General features: G+C 40.6%; 1 protein-coding gene across 1 annotated transcript in view; it reads left to right on the forward strand.

Moving 5' to 3' along the window:
- Positions 1-17,002, forward strand: part of LOC141116689 (Fc receptor-like protein 3) — a 76,765-nt gene that overhangs the window by 33,915 nt on the left and 25,848 nt on the right. The window contains exons 11-12 of the mRNA XM_073609079.1: positions 13,628-13,735; positions 15,143-15,163. Coding sequence (XP_073465180.1) covers positions 13,628-13,735; positions 15,143-15,163 — 129 coding nt within the window. The remainder of the gene's footprint in view (positions 1-13,627; positions 13,736-15,142; positions 15,164-17,002) is intronic.

Genomic DNA, 17,002 nt, shown 5'->3' on the forward strand with positions numbered 1-17,002 from the left:
AGACAATCTCTGGGATTTGCAAAGTTTGTGAATCACAAACTTTTGGCCAAAACGTTTGCAGGTTTACCCCCAAAAATAAGGGACAGCAAAAGCCAATTATTTGAAGGAATAGATTACCCAGTCCCGTTCTATAAAAAGGGGGGCTCACAACAGCAGCCACATTGTCCATGTGGGTTGGAGCTTTTAGGGAGAGCTGATAATTCTATGTATACTTTTTAAATTAGTTAATATTAATAAATATCTTTTTTGACATTGGTACATGTCAGTGCCCCATGGCGATGCCCAGCTTCCCATGTCTTTTGTTTGACAATAGCTTGCTAATTAGCCCTTAAAAGTCCAGAATAACAAGCTTTGTCCCCTCTCTAGACTTCAAAAGCGTTTACTGAAAAGTTTGTGAACTTTGAGCAAGATTTATAAACTAGAAGAAAAAAATGTCTGTTTCTATTGTACCCCATCCAATATTTGTATCAACCTCAAAAAGACCCTTTATATGTCTGACTTTTCTGAAGGACAGACACATGATTAAAATCTTGGTGGCAAAGAAATGTGTCCAGAACTGAAAAAACATATGAAATAAAAATATTTCTACTAACAAAACAATCTTCTCAACATCATAAATTATTGTCTGTGTCACTTATACATCGCTTTCAGAAAACAACTAGGATGATGCTAGCTCGGTGGACATCAGCATTTATATGGTCAACAGGGCGTCCTTAATAAAGGTGGTACAAGAACTTAACAATAGTGGATATCTGAGTATGCTGTAAAGGGAGATATAGAGGATGTATAAGAACAAAAATATTTATAGGTGGGCCAGGAAGAAACCAAAACCCAACCTAGCTTCACTTACATCAGTAGGGTTTTGATTTCTTCCTGGCCCACATTACATTAAAGGCTTCCTTCTTCCTTTTCTTCTTGTCCATCATTCAGATGGACCTACAGCAGCCAAACAAGACCCTGATGTTTGGACTTTGAATCCTCTCTCTTCTCTAACCAACAACTATATTCAACCACTGATCCCTTCTAAGTAACAGTCAGGGATCAGCAGCAGGGATGGCCAAATCTGCATAGCTGCATTAGAAAACTGAGACCAGACTATATATGATTTAAGCAAGTTTATTAGCATTAAAATATAAGACATCCAAACACCAGCAAACAGGAAACAACAAATACATGAAAAGATACAAGTGAACCATCAACTAAGTGGCAAAAATACCTAACAAGTAGCCTAAGCAACAGAAATACTAACTAGAAAACGAACTATATACTGTACAATATGTACAAAATGAGAAACACGGATAAATAAGGTAAGACCAGAGATGCAAGGAAGAGGGGAACCAAGACTGGGATCAGGAATTAGGGGAGCATGTACAAGGTAGCAAGGTAGAGGATACAGGGCAAGAGCAAGATCAAGGGCAGGAAAATAGGAAACAGTATCTGGCTAGCAGAGCAAAACACTGAAGTGAGAGGTACTGGTAGAGGAGGGAATAAATACCTACCCAGCAGCCAGCATCAGGTGGAGACTGATTACTGGGATCTGCTGGCTGCTGGGAGACACCTGCTGTTGAACACTGGAACTAGAACCTTCCGTTTTGGGAGTCACAGTGCCACCAGCAGGTGATCCAGGTTCTGACAGTAACATTTTAAGCGCAAAAAAAAAATAAAAATGTATACCTCCATAATGTGAAGACTTTGGGGAGGAAAAGTATAGTAAAAGATCTTCTAAGTGAAAACATAAGGTTAAATACACAGTTGAAATAAATATTTTTAATGGTTTGCCTGGTAATGGATTTGTAATTTTGGTCAGCCAGTCTTCTGACTTACGCACCTCTGGAGCAGGTGACGCACTTTTCTCCCAGTTAAGTGTTGTGTCTTTGTGACCTCTCCTCTTATTAATGGAATATATTAGAACATACTGTATTATTGGAACATGAAACAATATTATTTCTTGTGACCAATGAGAAGGAGGCTTATCTAGGCCCTTCATATATACGTTTTGTAATATTTCAAAATTGTAATGTAAAAATCAAATAACTTCCATCTCTGGTTCTCTCCTCAGATTACACAGTGCAGAATATAATACGACTGGTGATCTCTGGATTTGTATTATCTGCTGCTGTTTGTTTCATCTACTTTCACAACAAGTGGTAGTAAAGAATAATTTCTATGAATCGGAGTACATCAATGAAACATCTAAGTGAATAAGGAAATAGTCTTGGTTGAATTTCAAGGAACCTCAACATTTTTACAATTAAATTAATATTCACAAAAAAATTGGTATTAACCACTTGAGCTCCGGATGGTTTTACCCCCATCATGTTCGGGGCATTTTTTGATATTCAGAACTGTGCTACTTTAACTGTTTATTGTACGGACATGAAACACTGTGCCCACATTTAATTTTTATTATTGTTTTCATATAAATAGTGCTTTCTTATGGTGGTATTTGATCAACACTGGATTTTTTATTTTCTGCTATAAAACATATCAAATAAAGAAATTCTAAAATCAATTTTTTTTATGAATTTAGGCAAAAATGTATTCTGCTACATGTCTTTGGTACAAAAAAATCCCAATAAGTGTATATTATTTAGTTTCTGTGAAAGTTATAGCATCTGGTCAGCAACTTGTGAGTGGCACTGTGATAGTGTGGCGAGCAATCTGACACTGGCTGGGGGGGTACACTAACGGACACTGACATCAATAGTGACACTAATACAGTGGTGTGTGCTAATACTATGAGATACTTAAAAAAGAACAAGCGCCAGAACAAAGGGCCTGACCCGAACTCCGATGTAGCTGCAGGGGAGGATGGAATTCACTGGGTTGAAGTTGGACTTGAGAAAGCGCATGCGTGTGAAATGTGTTGTCATAGCAAGATGGAGTTATGGCTTCTGAGAGCAGGCTCGCATCAAGAGCCACAGATAGCGATACAGAAGGTGGCGTCCCTGTGCGCTGGCTAGGGTCACAGTGCCCAAGAATGATGTCATAACAGGCCGGCCAAATACCAACCAAAGCTAAGGAGGAGTCGCACACTGTGGAGGGCAGGTGAAACACAAACAATGGTGTGGGGTGTTACTATGACAACGTGTTTCGCGCACATGCGCTTTCTCAAGTCCAACTTCAACCCAGTGAATTTCATCCTCCACTGCAGCTACACTGGGGGCCTGGTCAGTTTGTTCCCATTTCCACCGGTTGAGGATTTCTTTCTACCATCTCTACTCAGCATGCAGCAGATGTAAGAACTACCACTATGTGTAACAATAATTCAGGGGCTTGCTGATATACTCAATGACCCTTCCGCCTACAGTTACTGATATTGATACTGTCCATCTAAGATGAAGTTTTGGATCTTATCTTAGTTGTTTTTTTCAAGAAAACCACTTTATTTCCTTCCTGGTAAACTCTCCTCAATGTGTGATCTCAGTGACCACTTCTGCTTTCTCCGCAACTTACTATATTCGGTGTATAAGCTCAGAAGTTAAATTTTTCTGACCTGCTGACCTGACAGTTGTGCAGAAAACCATCATTGACACCCTCCATAAGGTGTCATCATTGACACCCTCCATGAGGGAAAGCCTCAAAATGTAATTGCAAAAGAAGTTGGATGTTCCCAAAGTGCTGTATCAAAGCACATTAATAGAATGTGGAAGGGAAAAGTGTGGAAGAAAAAGATGCACAAGCAGCAGGGATGACCGCAGCCTGGAGAGGATTGTCAGAAAAAGGCCATTCAAAAGTGTTGGGGACTTTCACAAGGAGTGGACTGAGGCTGGAGTCAGTGCATCAAGAGTAGGGATGAGCCGAACACCCCCCTGTTCGGTTCACACCAGAACATGCAAACAGGCAAACAATTTGTTCAAACACGCGAACACCGTTAAAGTCTATAGGACGCGAACAGGAATAATCAAAAGTGCTAATTTTAAAGGCTTATATGCAAGTTATTGTCATAAAAAGTGTTTGGGGACCTGGGTCCTGCCCCAGGGGACATGGATCAATGCAAAAAAAAAGTTTTAAAAATGGACGTTTTTTCGGGAGCAGTGATTTTAATAATGCTTAAAGTGAAACAATAAAAGTATAATATCCCTTTAAATTTCGTACCTGGGGGGTGTCTATAGTATGCCTGTAAGGGGGCGCATGTTTCCTGTGTTTAGAACAGTCTGACAGCAAAATGACATTTCAAAGGAAAAAAAGACATTTAAAACTACTCGCGGCTATTAATGAATTGCCGGTCCGACAATACACATAAAAGTTCATTGATAAAAACGGCATGGGAATTCCCCACAGGGGAACCCTGAACCAAAAAAAAAAATAACGTGGGGGTCCCCCTAAATTCCATACCAGGCCCTTCAGGTCTTGTATGGATATTAAGGGGAACCCCGACCAAAATTTTATTTTAAAAATGGCGTGGGGTCCCCCTCAAAATCCATACCAGACCCTTCTGGTCTGGTATGGATTTTAAGGGGAACCCCGACCAAAATTTTTTTTTAAAAATGGCGTGGGGTCCCCCCAAAAATCCATAACAGACCCTTATCCGAGCACGCAACCTGGCAGGCTGCAAGAAAAGAGGGGGGGCAAGAGAACGCTCCCCCTCCTGAACCGTACCAGGCCACATACCCTCAACATTGGGAGGGTGCTTTGGGGTAGCCCCCCAAAACACCTTGTCCCCATGTTGATGGGGACAAGGGCCTCATCCCCGCAACCCTTGCCCGGTGGTTGAGGGGGTCTGCGGGTGGGGGGCTTATCAGAATCTGGAAGCCCCCTTTAACAAGGGTACCCCCAGATCCCGGCCCTCCCCCCCTGTGTGAAATGGTAAGGGGGTACAAAAGTACCCCTACCATTTCACAGAAAAAGTGTCAAAAATGTTAAAAATGACAAGAGACAGTTTTTGACAATTCCTTTATTTAAATGCTTCTTCTTTCTTCTATCTTCTTTCTTCTATCTTCTATCTTCTATCTTCCTTCGGTTTCTTCCTCCATCTTCTTCTTCTTCTGGTTCTTCAGGTTCTTCCTCCTGACCTGAAGGGTCTGGTATAGACCCCACGCCATTTTTAAAACATTTTTTGGCTGGGGTTCCCCTTAATATCCATACCAGAACTGAAGGGCCTGGTATGGAATTTAGGGGAACCCCCACGTCATTTTTTTTTTTTTAATTTTGGTTCAGGGTTCCCCTGTGGGGAATTCCCATGCCGTTTTTATCAATTAACTTTTATGTGTATTGTCGGACCGGCAATTCATTAATAGCCGCGAGTAGTTTTAAATGACTTTTTTCCTTTGAAATGTCATTTTGCTGTCAGACTGTTCTAAACACGGGAAACATGAGCCCCTTTACAGGCATACTATAGACACCCCCCAGGTGTGAAATTTAAAGGAATATTACACTTTTATTGTTTCACTTTAAGCATTATTAAAGTCACTGCTCCCAAAAAACGTCCGTTTTTAAAACTTTTTTTTGCATTGATCCATGTCCCCTGGGGCAGGACCCAGGTCCCCAAACACTTTTTATGATATACCATGCATATAAGCCTTTAAAATTAGCAATTTTGATTTCTCTCATAGACTTTAAAAGGTGTTCCACGGCTTTCAAATTTGTCGCAAACACCTCAAATTGTTCGCTGTTCGGTGAACTGGCGAACAGCCGATGTTTGAGTCGAACATGAGTTCGACTCGAACTCGAAGCTCATCCCTAATCGAGAGCCACCACACACAGATGGATCCTGGACATCGGCTTCAAATGTCTTATTCCTCTTGTCAAGCCACTCCTGAACAACAAACAATGTCAGAAGCGTCTTACCTGGGCTAAAGAAAAACAGACCTGGTCTGTTGCTCAGTGGTCCAAAGTCCTCTTTTCTGATGAGAGCAAATTTTGCATCTCATTTGGAAACCAAGGACCCAGAGTATGGAGGAAGAATAGAGAGGCACACACTGCAAGATGCTTGAAGTCCAGTGTGAAGTTTCCACAGTCTGTGTTGATTTGGGGAGCCATGTCATCTGCTGGTGTTGGTCCACTGTGTTTCATTAAGTCCAGGGTCAACGGAGCCATTTACCAGGAGATTTTGGAGCACTTCATGCTTCCTTCCGCAGATGAGCTCTATGGGGATGCTGACTTCATTTTCCAGCCCACAGTGCCAAAAGCACCAAAACCTGGTTCAATGACCGTGGGATTACTGTGCTTGATTGGCCAGCAAACTTGCCTGACCTGAACCCCATAGAGAATCTATGGGGCATTGCCAAGAGAAAGATGAGAGACATGAGACCGAACAATGCAGAAGAACTGAAGGCCGCTATTGAAGCATCCTGGTCTTCCATAACACCTCAGCAGTGCCACAGGCTGATCGCTTCCATGCCATGCTGCATTGAGGCAGTAATTGCTGCAAAAGGGACCCAAACCAAGTACTGAGTACATATGCATGCTTATACTTTTCAGAGGTCCGATATTGTTCTATGTACAATCCTTGTTTTATTGATTGCATGTAATATTCTAATTTTCTGAGATTGTGGATTTGGGGTTTTCATGAGCTGTAAGCCATAATCATCAAAATTATGACAAATCATGGCTTGAACTATCTTGCTTTGCATGTAATGAGTCTATCTCATATATTAGTTTCACCTTTTAAGTTGCATTAGTGAAATAAATTAACTTTTGCACGATTTTCTAATTTTTCGAGTATCACCTGTATATAAAACTACATTTTTTATTTATACATCAATAAAAGAATGGTAAAAAATCCACTATAAGAATAAAGTATAACTGTGTTGAAGGTTCACATAAATATATACACTCACCGGCCACTTTATTAGGTGCACCATGCTAGTAGCGGGTTGGAGCAGGTTGGACCTCCTTTAGCCTTCATTCTTCGAGGCATAGACACAAGAAGGTGCTGGAAATGTTCCTCAGAGATTTTGGTCCATATGGACATGATAGCATCACGCCGTTGCTTCAGATTTGTTGGCTGCACATCCCTGATGCCAATCTCACGTTCCACCACATCCCAAAGGTGCTCTATTGGATGAGATTTGGTGAGTGTGGAGGCCATCGGACTACAGTGACCTCATTATCCAGTGGGGAGATGATTGGTGCTTTGTGACATGGTGCATTATCCTGCTGGAAGGAGCCATCAGAAGATGGGTACACTGTAGTCATAAAGGGATGGACAATACTCCGGTAGGTCGTGGCATTTAAATTATGCTCAATTGGTACTAAGAGGCCCAAAGCGTGGAAAGAAAATATTCCCCATACTATTACACCCCCAGATCATCAGTTTTTGAAATACTCCAACAACCATGCCACTGTCAGGGAATCCCTGTGATATGTCTGGCGCATAGATATGTGCATGCGCAGGATAGCTCCCAAAGAACGACTAACAGGCGAGCGCATACACATGGCAATTCACGATTGCGGACGCCATGTGCACACACTCAGTCACAATCCCTCTTGGCACCAGACAGGCTATTTAAAGGGAGCTCATTCTCATATCCTTTGCTGACTAATCTTCAGCTGTATCCTGATTGATCCTGCATGTTCTTCCCATTGCTGACCTTGTGTGTTCTTGACCTGACCTTTGGTTTCTGCTTCTGCCTTGCTGTTTACCCTTGACCCGCAATAAGCGTATATATAGATTGCTTTGCAGAAAAGCTATAGCATCTACAAAATAGGGGACAGATTTATGGCATTTTTATTATTATTTATTTTTTTTAATAGTAATGGCGGCGATCTGCGATTTTTATCAGGACTACGTCATTGCGGCGGACAGATTGGACACTTTTGACACTATTTTGGGACCATTAATAGTGATTAGTGCTTTAACTAGCCACTGATTACTGTATAAATGTCACTGGCAGGGAAGGGGTTAACACTAGTGGGAGATTAAGGGGTTAACTGTGTTCCCTAGGTGTGTTCTAACTGTAGGGAGATGGGACTGACTAGGGAAGGAGACTGATCGGTGTTCCTATATACTAGGAACACACGATCTGTCTTCTCTCCCCTGACAGGACGTAGATGTGTGTGTTTACACACACACATACCGTTCCTGCTCTGTCAGGAGCGATCGCGAATAAATAAATAAAATTTGTATTTTTATATATACATTGTTATATATACAGTGCTCCACAAAAAGTCCATGGCTATATGGGGGCTATAAGTAAACTTAAGGCCTAGGATGATTTTTTAAATGTGTGCAAATAATTAGCAAAAACAGCTCTGGCAGCGAAAGGGTTAACCTATGTATACTCCCTCACTGCTTCCCTCCTCAAATTACACAGAAGAATATAATACGACTGGTGATTTCTGTATGTCTAGCTGCCTCTGTGTGTTTCATCTACTTCCACAACAAGCGGTAGAAAAGAGGAAGAACTTCTATGAAACCGATGACCTCAATGAAACTCTGAAAAACATATTTTTGACGTAAAAATTTAAAAAGGAACTATTATCTAGAAGCCAGAGATCAGAAAAAAAAGAATAAAAATGAAACCAATTACAGTGCCTTGCAAAAGTATTCCCCCCCCCCCTCTTGGCTTTTTATCTATTTTGTTACATTACCGCCTTTAGTTCAATGTTTTTTGTAATCTGAATTATATGTGATGGATCAAAACACAATAGTCTAAGTTGGTGAAGTAAAATTAGAAAAATATATACATAAAACTATTTTTCAGAAAAAAAACTGATAATTGGCATGTGCGTATGTATTCACCCCTTTGTTATGAAGCCCATAAAAAGCTCTGGTGCAACCAATTACCTTCAGAAGTCACATAATTAGTGAAATGATGTCCACCTGTGTGCAATCTAAGTGTCACATGATCTGTCATTACATAGACACACCTTTTTGAAAGGCCCCAGAGGCTGCAACACCTAAGCAAGAGGCACCACTAACCAAACACTGCCATGAAGACCAAGGAACTCTCCAAACAAGTAAGGGACAATGTTGTTGAGAAGTACAAGTCAGGGTTAGGTTTAAAAAAATATCCAAATCTTTGATGATCCCTAGGAGCACCATCAAATCTATCATAACCAAATGGAAAGAACATGACACAACAGCAAACCTGCCAAGAGACGGCCGCACACCACACGGACTGGGCAAGGAGGGCATTAATCAGAGAGGCAGCACAGAAGACCTAAGGTAACCCTGGAGGAGCTGCAGAGTTCCACAGCAGAAACTGGAGTATCTGTACATAGGATGACAATAAGCCGTACGCTCCATAGAGTTGGGCTTTATGGCAGAGTGGCCAGAAGAAAGCCATTACTTTCAGCAAAAAACAAAATGGCAGGCTTTGAGTTTGTGAAAAGGCATGTGGGAGACTCCCAAAATGTATGGAGGAAGGTGCTCTGGTCTAATAAAACTAAAATTGAACTTTTTGGCCATCAAAGAAAACGCTATGTCTGACGCAAACCCAACACATCACATCACCCAAAGAACACCATCCCCACTGTAAAACATGGTGGTGGCAGCATGATACTGTGGGGATGTTTTTCAACAGTTGGGACTGGGAAACTGGTCAGAGTTGAGGGAAAGATGGATGGTGATAAATACAGGGATATTCTTGAGCAAAACCCGTACCACTCTGTGTGTGATTTGAGGCTAGGACGGAGGTTTACCTTCCAGCAGGACAATGACCCCAAACACACTGCTAAACAACACTTTAGTGGTTTAAGGGGAAACATGTAAATGTGTTGGAATGGCCTAGTCAAAGCCCAGACCTCAATCCAATAGAAAATCTGTGGTCAGACTTAAAGATTGCTGTTCGCAAGCGCAAACCATCCAACTTGAAGGAGCTGGAGCAGTTTTGCAAGGAGGAATGGGCAACAATCCCAGTGGTAAGATGTGACCAGCTCATAGAGACTTATCCAAAGCGACATGGAGCTGTGATAGCCGCAAAAGGTGGCTCTACAAAGTATTGACTTTAGGGGGGTGAATAGTTATGCACATTGACTTTTTCTGTTATTTTGTCCTATTTGTTGTTTGTTTCACAAAAAAAAAAAAAAAATCTTCAAAGTTGTGGACATGTTCTGTAAATGAAATGATGCAAATCCTCAAACAATCCATGTTAATTCCAGGTTGTGAGGAAACAAAATCCGAAAAATGCCAAAGGAGGGTGAATACTTTTGCAAGGCACTGTTAATCATGCACCAAACACAATGAGCCGTGGGCAAAGCAGAAGTGGTCACTGAGCTCAAGTTTACGATTCTTTAACAGGAAGGAAATAAAGTGATGTGCATAAGAAAGTCTATGATGGGGTTTGTTTGTTTCCTAATATTTGCTTATGCAAATGACAGTAAAAATGAGAAGTGTAAATATCAATCCTGGATGGACAGAAATACAAATCATTTGGCATGTATAGTATCTCATCCATGTATTCAGATTTTGCTTGAAGTTCAGCATGTGCAGATCAGTACAATGCAGTAAACAGAAAAGGTGGTGGAAATGATTTCCTCCCAGGACCCGTCTCCTAAATTTCACTCATCCGCTGTTGGAATTACACTTCCTGTCCAATGCAACATGTAAAATTAAGACGACCATGTTAACAACTAAAAAAATTGCAAGTAAATCAACAAACATTATAAGTAAATGGGAGAGAGAGACCTAAACTGCACTTTCACGTCGGCCCAGGTTCAATGCATTATCATGTTAGCCTTAAAATCCTCTATCTGTACCAAAGTACAGGAGACCAACTACAAGCTCTTAACAAGGTGGTACCTCACCCCACACGCTTTACATATATGTTATCCTGATAAGTCCGAACTCTGCTGGAGATGCCAGGAGGGACAGAGGCACGATGTTATATATATTTTGGTCCTGTCCAAAGCTTTCTCTTTTTTTGGTCCACAATCAGAAATTCATGGAATACACTGTCCCAGATGACCCGGCCTTCTTATTACATGTCTCCACCATAATCGGCAAAATTATACAAAAACTCAATTGTACGTCACCTATTAAATGCCACAAAGGCCTATATTCCACTTTGCTGGAAGAGGCAGTCCCCAACAACGGTAGCAAGCTGGATCCAGAGAGTAGAGGATATTAGTAAAACGGAAGACCTGGTGTTCACTGCAAGACACCAGCAGGAAAAATATACCAAGACATGGGCACTAGGGAATCAATTCATTCTTTCCCCAGAGGGCACTGCCCTCAGAGCTTCCTGATGAGGCAGACACCTTTGTAAGTCCAAACTTCAGGGCCATCCTGAATCAACCAGGGCCCTATAACCACCCTAATAACCCCTGTCCCTGCACCCTCTTCTTAATAAGTTCCTTCCCCTCCCCACTGTGTTTTCCCTCTTTTATATCTTCCCTCCTCTGTTTTCCAATGCTAACGCACATCTAGAATATACGTTAAACGGTGAGAATGGAGAGAAAGGAAGGAAAACAGAAAAAGGAGAGAGAATTAAGTACGGTGACAAAAGGAGCCCCGGGTTCCTTATTCCACTTCATCCCTTAGGCGGATAAATGTATATATAAAAGTAGCTTTTACCACTCAATACCAGCTCATGAATTGATTAATATCTGTAACACAACTGTAAGATCAAATGTACATATTGAGTCATTGCTTCTTCTCCTTCTCTCCATGCTGCTGTTTATTATGACAATGTTTTATGTCTGTATTCCACTTGTCTTTGCCCACGTTGGCGTTAATAAAAATGATATTTAAAAAAAAAATCAACAAACAAGTCAAGTTTAAATGTGTACTTTCGGTATATTTCCTTTCTTTAAATTAACCTGATATTACAATTTAGTACATTTACCCAATAGATTGCCCATATGGTATCACCTGAGTGTACTATGCAGTGAGGTAGTGCAATGGAAGCCATACCTTACCGAAGTGACAACATTGGACTACAAACATGATCCTCACCAGCTAGACCAGCAATCCTGGGTGCAAACCAGCAATGTCCACCCTCAAATGTAATATACAGTGGGGACGGAAAGTATTCAGACCCCCTTAAATTTTTCACTCTTTATATTGCAGCCAGTTGCTAAAATCATTTAGGTTCATTTTTTTCCTCATTAATGTACACACAGCACCCCATATTGACAGAAAAACACAGAATTGTTGACATTTTTGCAGATTTATTAAAAAAGAAAAACTGAAATATCACATGGTACTAAGTATTCAGACCCTTTGCTCAGTATTTAGTAGAAGCACCATTTTGATCTAATAGAGTCATGAGTCTTTTTGGGAAAGATGGAACAAGTTTTTCACACCTGGATTTGGGGATCCTCTGCCATTCCTCCTTGCAGATCCTCTCCAGTTCTGTCAGGTTGGATGGTAAACGTTGGTGGACAGACATTTTTAGGTCTCTCCAGAGATGCTCAATTGGGTTTAAGTCAGGGCTCTGGCTGGGCCATTCAAGAACAGTCACGGAGTTGTTGTGAAGCCACTCCTTCGTTATTTTAGCTGTGTGCTTAGGGTCATTGTCTTGTTGGAAGGTAAACCTTCGGCCCAGTCTGAGGTCCTGAGCACTCTGAAGAAGGTTGTCGTCCAAGATATTCCTGTACTTGGCCGCATTCATCTTTCCCTCTATTGCAACGTGTCATCCTGTCCCTGCAGCTGAAAAACACCCCCACAGCATGATGCTGCCACCACCATGCTTCACTGTTGGAACTGTATTGGACAGGTAATGAGCAGTGCCTGGTTTTCTCCACACATACCACTTAGAATTCAGGTCAAAAAGTTCTATCTTGGTCTCATCAGACCAGAGAATCTTATTTCTCATCATCTTGGAGTCTTTCATGTGTTTTTTTAACAAACTCCACGTGGGCTTTCATGTGTCTTGAACTGAGGAGAGGCTTCCGTCGGGCCACTCTGCCATAAAGCCCCGACTGGTGGAGGGCTGCAGTGATGGTTGATTTTCTACAACTTTCTCCCATCAGCCGACTGCATCTCTGGAACTCAGCCACAGTGATCTTTGGGGTCTTCTTTACCTCTCTCACCAAGGCTCTTCTCCCCGATAGCTCATTTTGGCCAGACGGCCAGCTCTAGGAAGGGTTCTGGTCGTCCCAAACGTCTTCCATTTAAGGATTATGGAGGCCACTGTGCTCTTAGGAACCTTAAGTGCAGCAGAAATTTTTTTGTAACCTTGGCCAGATCTGTGCCTTGCCACAATTCTGTCTCTGAGCTCTTCAGGCAGTTCCTTTGACCTCATGATTCTCATTTGCTCTGGCATGCACTGTGAGCTGTAAGGTCTTATATAGACAGGTGTGTGGCTTTCCTAATCAAGTCCAATCAGTATAATCAAACACAGCTGGACTCAAATGAAGGTGTAGAACCATCTCAAGGATGATCAGAAGAAATGGACAGCACCTGAGTTAAATATATGAGTGTCACAGCAAAGGGTCTGAATACTTAGGACCATTGTGATATTTCAATTTTTCTTTTTTAATAAATCTGCAAAAATGTCAACAATTCTGTGTTTTTCTGTCAATATGGGGTGCTGTGTGTGTACATTAATGAGAAAAAAAATGAACTTAAATGATTTTAGCAAATGGCTGCAATATAACAAAGAGTGAAAAATGTAAGGGGGTCTGAATACTTTCCGTCCCCATTGTATATATTGTTTGAGATCTGATTCCCACAGATTATTCCTCTTTCCACATTTTTTACGCCATTGGTTTTAACTCTTATGAAATGTCCATATAGAAAGCTCAGGAAATGTGAAGACACTCATAACTTCTGCTTCTCAGAAAGATAGTCACAACTTCCAGGTCTCGGCTACCATGTCTGTCGTCCTTGCCATCGTGTTCCTATGTAAGTAGAAAATTTTTCTTTCTATTATCTGAGTATCGGCTGAATGTCTTTTATTTTGGGATCGCATGAAACACACAAAACAAATCATTAGTGTGAAACTGTTGAAGGCTTCACGTAAAACACACTCATTATATCTGCATCTGTTGTGAACAAAGTATGGTGACCCCTCTACTTATATGGTGTTCACCATCTAATGGGCACTGTAGGAACTGTCTGGTTTCATTAGAAATACATTATCTTACAACTGTTTATTATAACCTGCTGTCAGTGATGGTGGATTACACACCACAGGAAGGAGCTGCAGAAGGCATCTGGGAAGAGCATTTCTTGACTAGTGCTGCTTTATAAGTATTGATTGTAAACTCTGTTTGTGGTCTTGACTCCTAAAGAATCACATTTATCTAAATAAATCAGAACTGCAAATCTGATTTTCAGAGGAGCTTTGCTTTTATTGCCAATATTCATAATGAAGGTATCTGAGTGGCATATCTAAGAAGAAAACTGTAGTTAAAGGTTGAGGCAATGCTAGGGTTGGGTACCAGAGTGTGTGTTCTGGATCTACTGCCAGGTGCCCCTTGTGTAATTTCATTAAAATATTATTTTAAGTTACAGTATACTCTTTCCTAGCACATACCAGAACCCCAGTATTTTCACCTCCTGACACATACAGCTCATGAGGGGCTGGGGGGTTCTGGTTGTTTGGTTTTGTAAAGGGGGGGCTGGTGGCTTCATAATTCAGTCCTGATGACTCTGCGACTAAGCTCCAGTGATGGAGGGAAAGGCATCTGGGTAGCTGTCACACCAGGTGGGTTTTGAATGTTACATCCTTTTGCTGTATAATTAATTTACATTGGCCTTTTTTATGAGTGGTTCTTTTTGGAAGACTTATATGCAGTATTGATGGCTCATTAACTGGAACTACATAGGAAGGAATTGGTCTGGCTTCTGATTGAAATACCGCTTATAAAGGTGATGGTGGTGGGCTATCTGGAGGCAATATAATGCATACTAGAAGTGTTTTGGGGGTTGATGACGGATGCATGAAAGCATCTCTTAGGTAAATGAACATGTCCAATTACTGTGTAAGGGGGCTTATGGGGTGAATATAAGGGCTACCCATGGTTAGATTGGCAACATAAGGTCTGGTTGCTTAACCCAACCACTCCAAACCATAGCTTTAAGCCTGGTACACAAGATGAGAATATATGTCACCTAAGAGAAAGTGGCAGTTTGATCTTCTACTGGTGACCATAGAAAACTGTGATCTTAACAACATCTTTGTCATAAAAAAAGTGTAAAATTTCTAACTGATAACAAAAGAAAAAAGCATTTAAATGCATTAGATATGTTTTAATGACATGTACTGTATATAATATTTTCTAAAAAGTGTATTTTTTGACTTTTCAGCTTTGAACGTGGGAAGATCTGGTGAGTACAGAGATAATACTGGATTATATACTATAAATACAATAGTACTAAAACAAATGTTGATTTTAATGTTTTCTAAAAAAAAAAAAAAAAAAAAAAAAAGGGGGGGGGGGGGTGTTTGCGTCACCAATTTAGTTTATTGATTTTCATTAGCCACTTCAGCTCCGGAAGATTTTACCCCCTTAATGACCAGGCCATTTTTTGCGATACGGCACCGCGTCGCTTTAACTGACAATTGCGCGGTCGTGCAACGCTGCACCCAAACAAAATTGATGTCCTTTTTTCCCCACAAATAGAGCTTTCTTTTGGTCGTATTTGATCACCTCTGCGATTTTTAGTTTTTGCGTTATAAACAAAAAAAGAGCGACAATTTTGAAAAAAAACAATACTTTTTACTTTTTTTGCTATATTAAATATCTCCCAAAATTAAAAAAAAACAAAAAACGAATTTCTTCATCAGTTAAGGCCAATATGTATTCTAGTAAAAAAAAATTGCAATAAGTGTATATTGATTGGTTTGCGCGAAAGTTATAGTGTCTACAAACTATGGGAATGATTTATGGCATTTTTATTATTGTTATTTTTTTTTTTACTAGTAATGGCAGTTTTTTTACTTTTTGCTATAATACATATCAAGAAAAAATATATATGTAAAAAAACAAATGTATTCATCAGTTTAGGCCAATGTATATTCTTCTACATGTTTTTGTTAAAAAAAACAATCGCAATAGGCATATATTTATTCATTTGCGCAAAAGTTATGGCATCTACAAACTACGGGATCAATTTAGGGACTTTTATTTTTTTTGTATTGTTTTCCTGGTAATGGCGGTGATCTGTGAATTTTAGTGTGACTCCGACATTGCGGTGGACAAATCTGACCCCAAATTGCACTTTTTGGGGGACCAGTGACATTGTTACATTGATCAGTGCTATAAAAATGCACTGATCATTGTAAAAATGACACTGGCAGGGAAGGGGTTACCACTAGGGGGCGATCAAGGGGTTAACTGTGTTCCCTCAGCATGTTCTAACTGTAGGGGGGGATGAGCTTACTGAAAAATGACAGAGATCACTGTTCCTGATTACTGGGAACAGAAGATCACTGTCAAGTCACTAGGCAGAATGGGGATACACCTTGTTTACATAGGCATTTCCTCGTTCTGCCTCCCCCCACCACGATCGCAGACCGCCGGCCGGACATAGAGTCTGGGGGACCCCCGGGCACGCTCCCACAGTGCTCCCGCTTTCCTTGATTTGCAGACCAACGTACAGGCATGTCGGTTTGCGCAGGAGTGCCATTCTGCCGGTGTATATCGGCGTGAGCCGGCCGGCAAGTGGTTAATGTAGTGGTAGAAGACGATAAAAAAAATAGTGCGGGTTAGCATAAATTTGCACATTTTTTTGATCGTATCATAGAAATGCTCGTTGAAAGGCCTTTTGTGCTAAAATTTGAATTTGAGTCAAACTTAAATTTATGTGAAATTGATACCCCACGGCTTGATCATTCATTCACAGAGTTCTATATAATAATCTATTGCACTTGCTAATATTGCATAACATTAGCATTGGAACTATTTTTTTTTTTATCAAGGTAATCTCTGCTTTCAGAAAATATATAGTAATTGGGTGTTATAATTAACCACTTGCTCTCTAGAATATTCACCCCCTTTCATGACCAGGTCGCTTTTCGCTTTGTTATTTTAACCGACAATTGCACGATCATGCGATGCTGTACATCAATTGTATTTGTATAATTTTTTTCCCACAAATAGAGCTTTCTTTTGGTGGTATTTGATCACCGCTGCGTTTTTTATTTTTTGCGCTATAAACAAAAAA

The sequence above is a fragment of the Aquarana catesbeiana genome, linkage group LG13, assembly GCF_042186555.1.
Source record: "Aquarana catesbeiana isolate 2022-GZ linkage group LG13, ASM4218655v1, whole genome shotgun sequence".
NCBI classification, from domain to species: domain Eukaryota; kingdom Metazoa; phylum Chordata; class Amphibia; order Anura; family Ranidae; genus Aquarana; species Aquarana catesbeiana.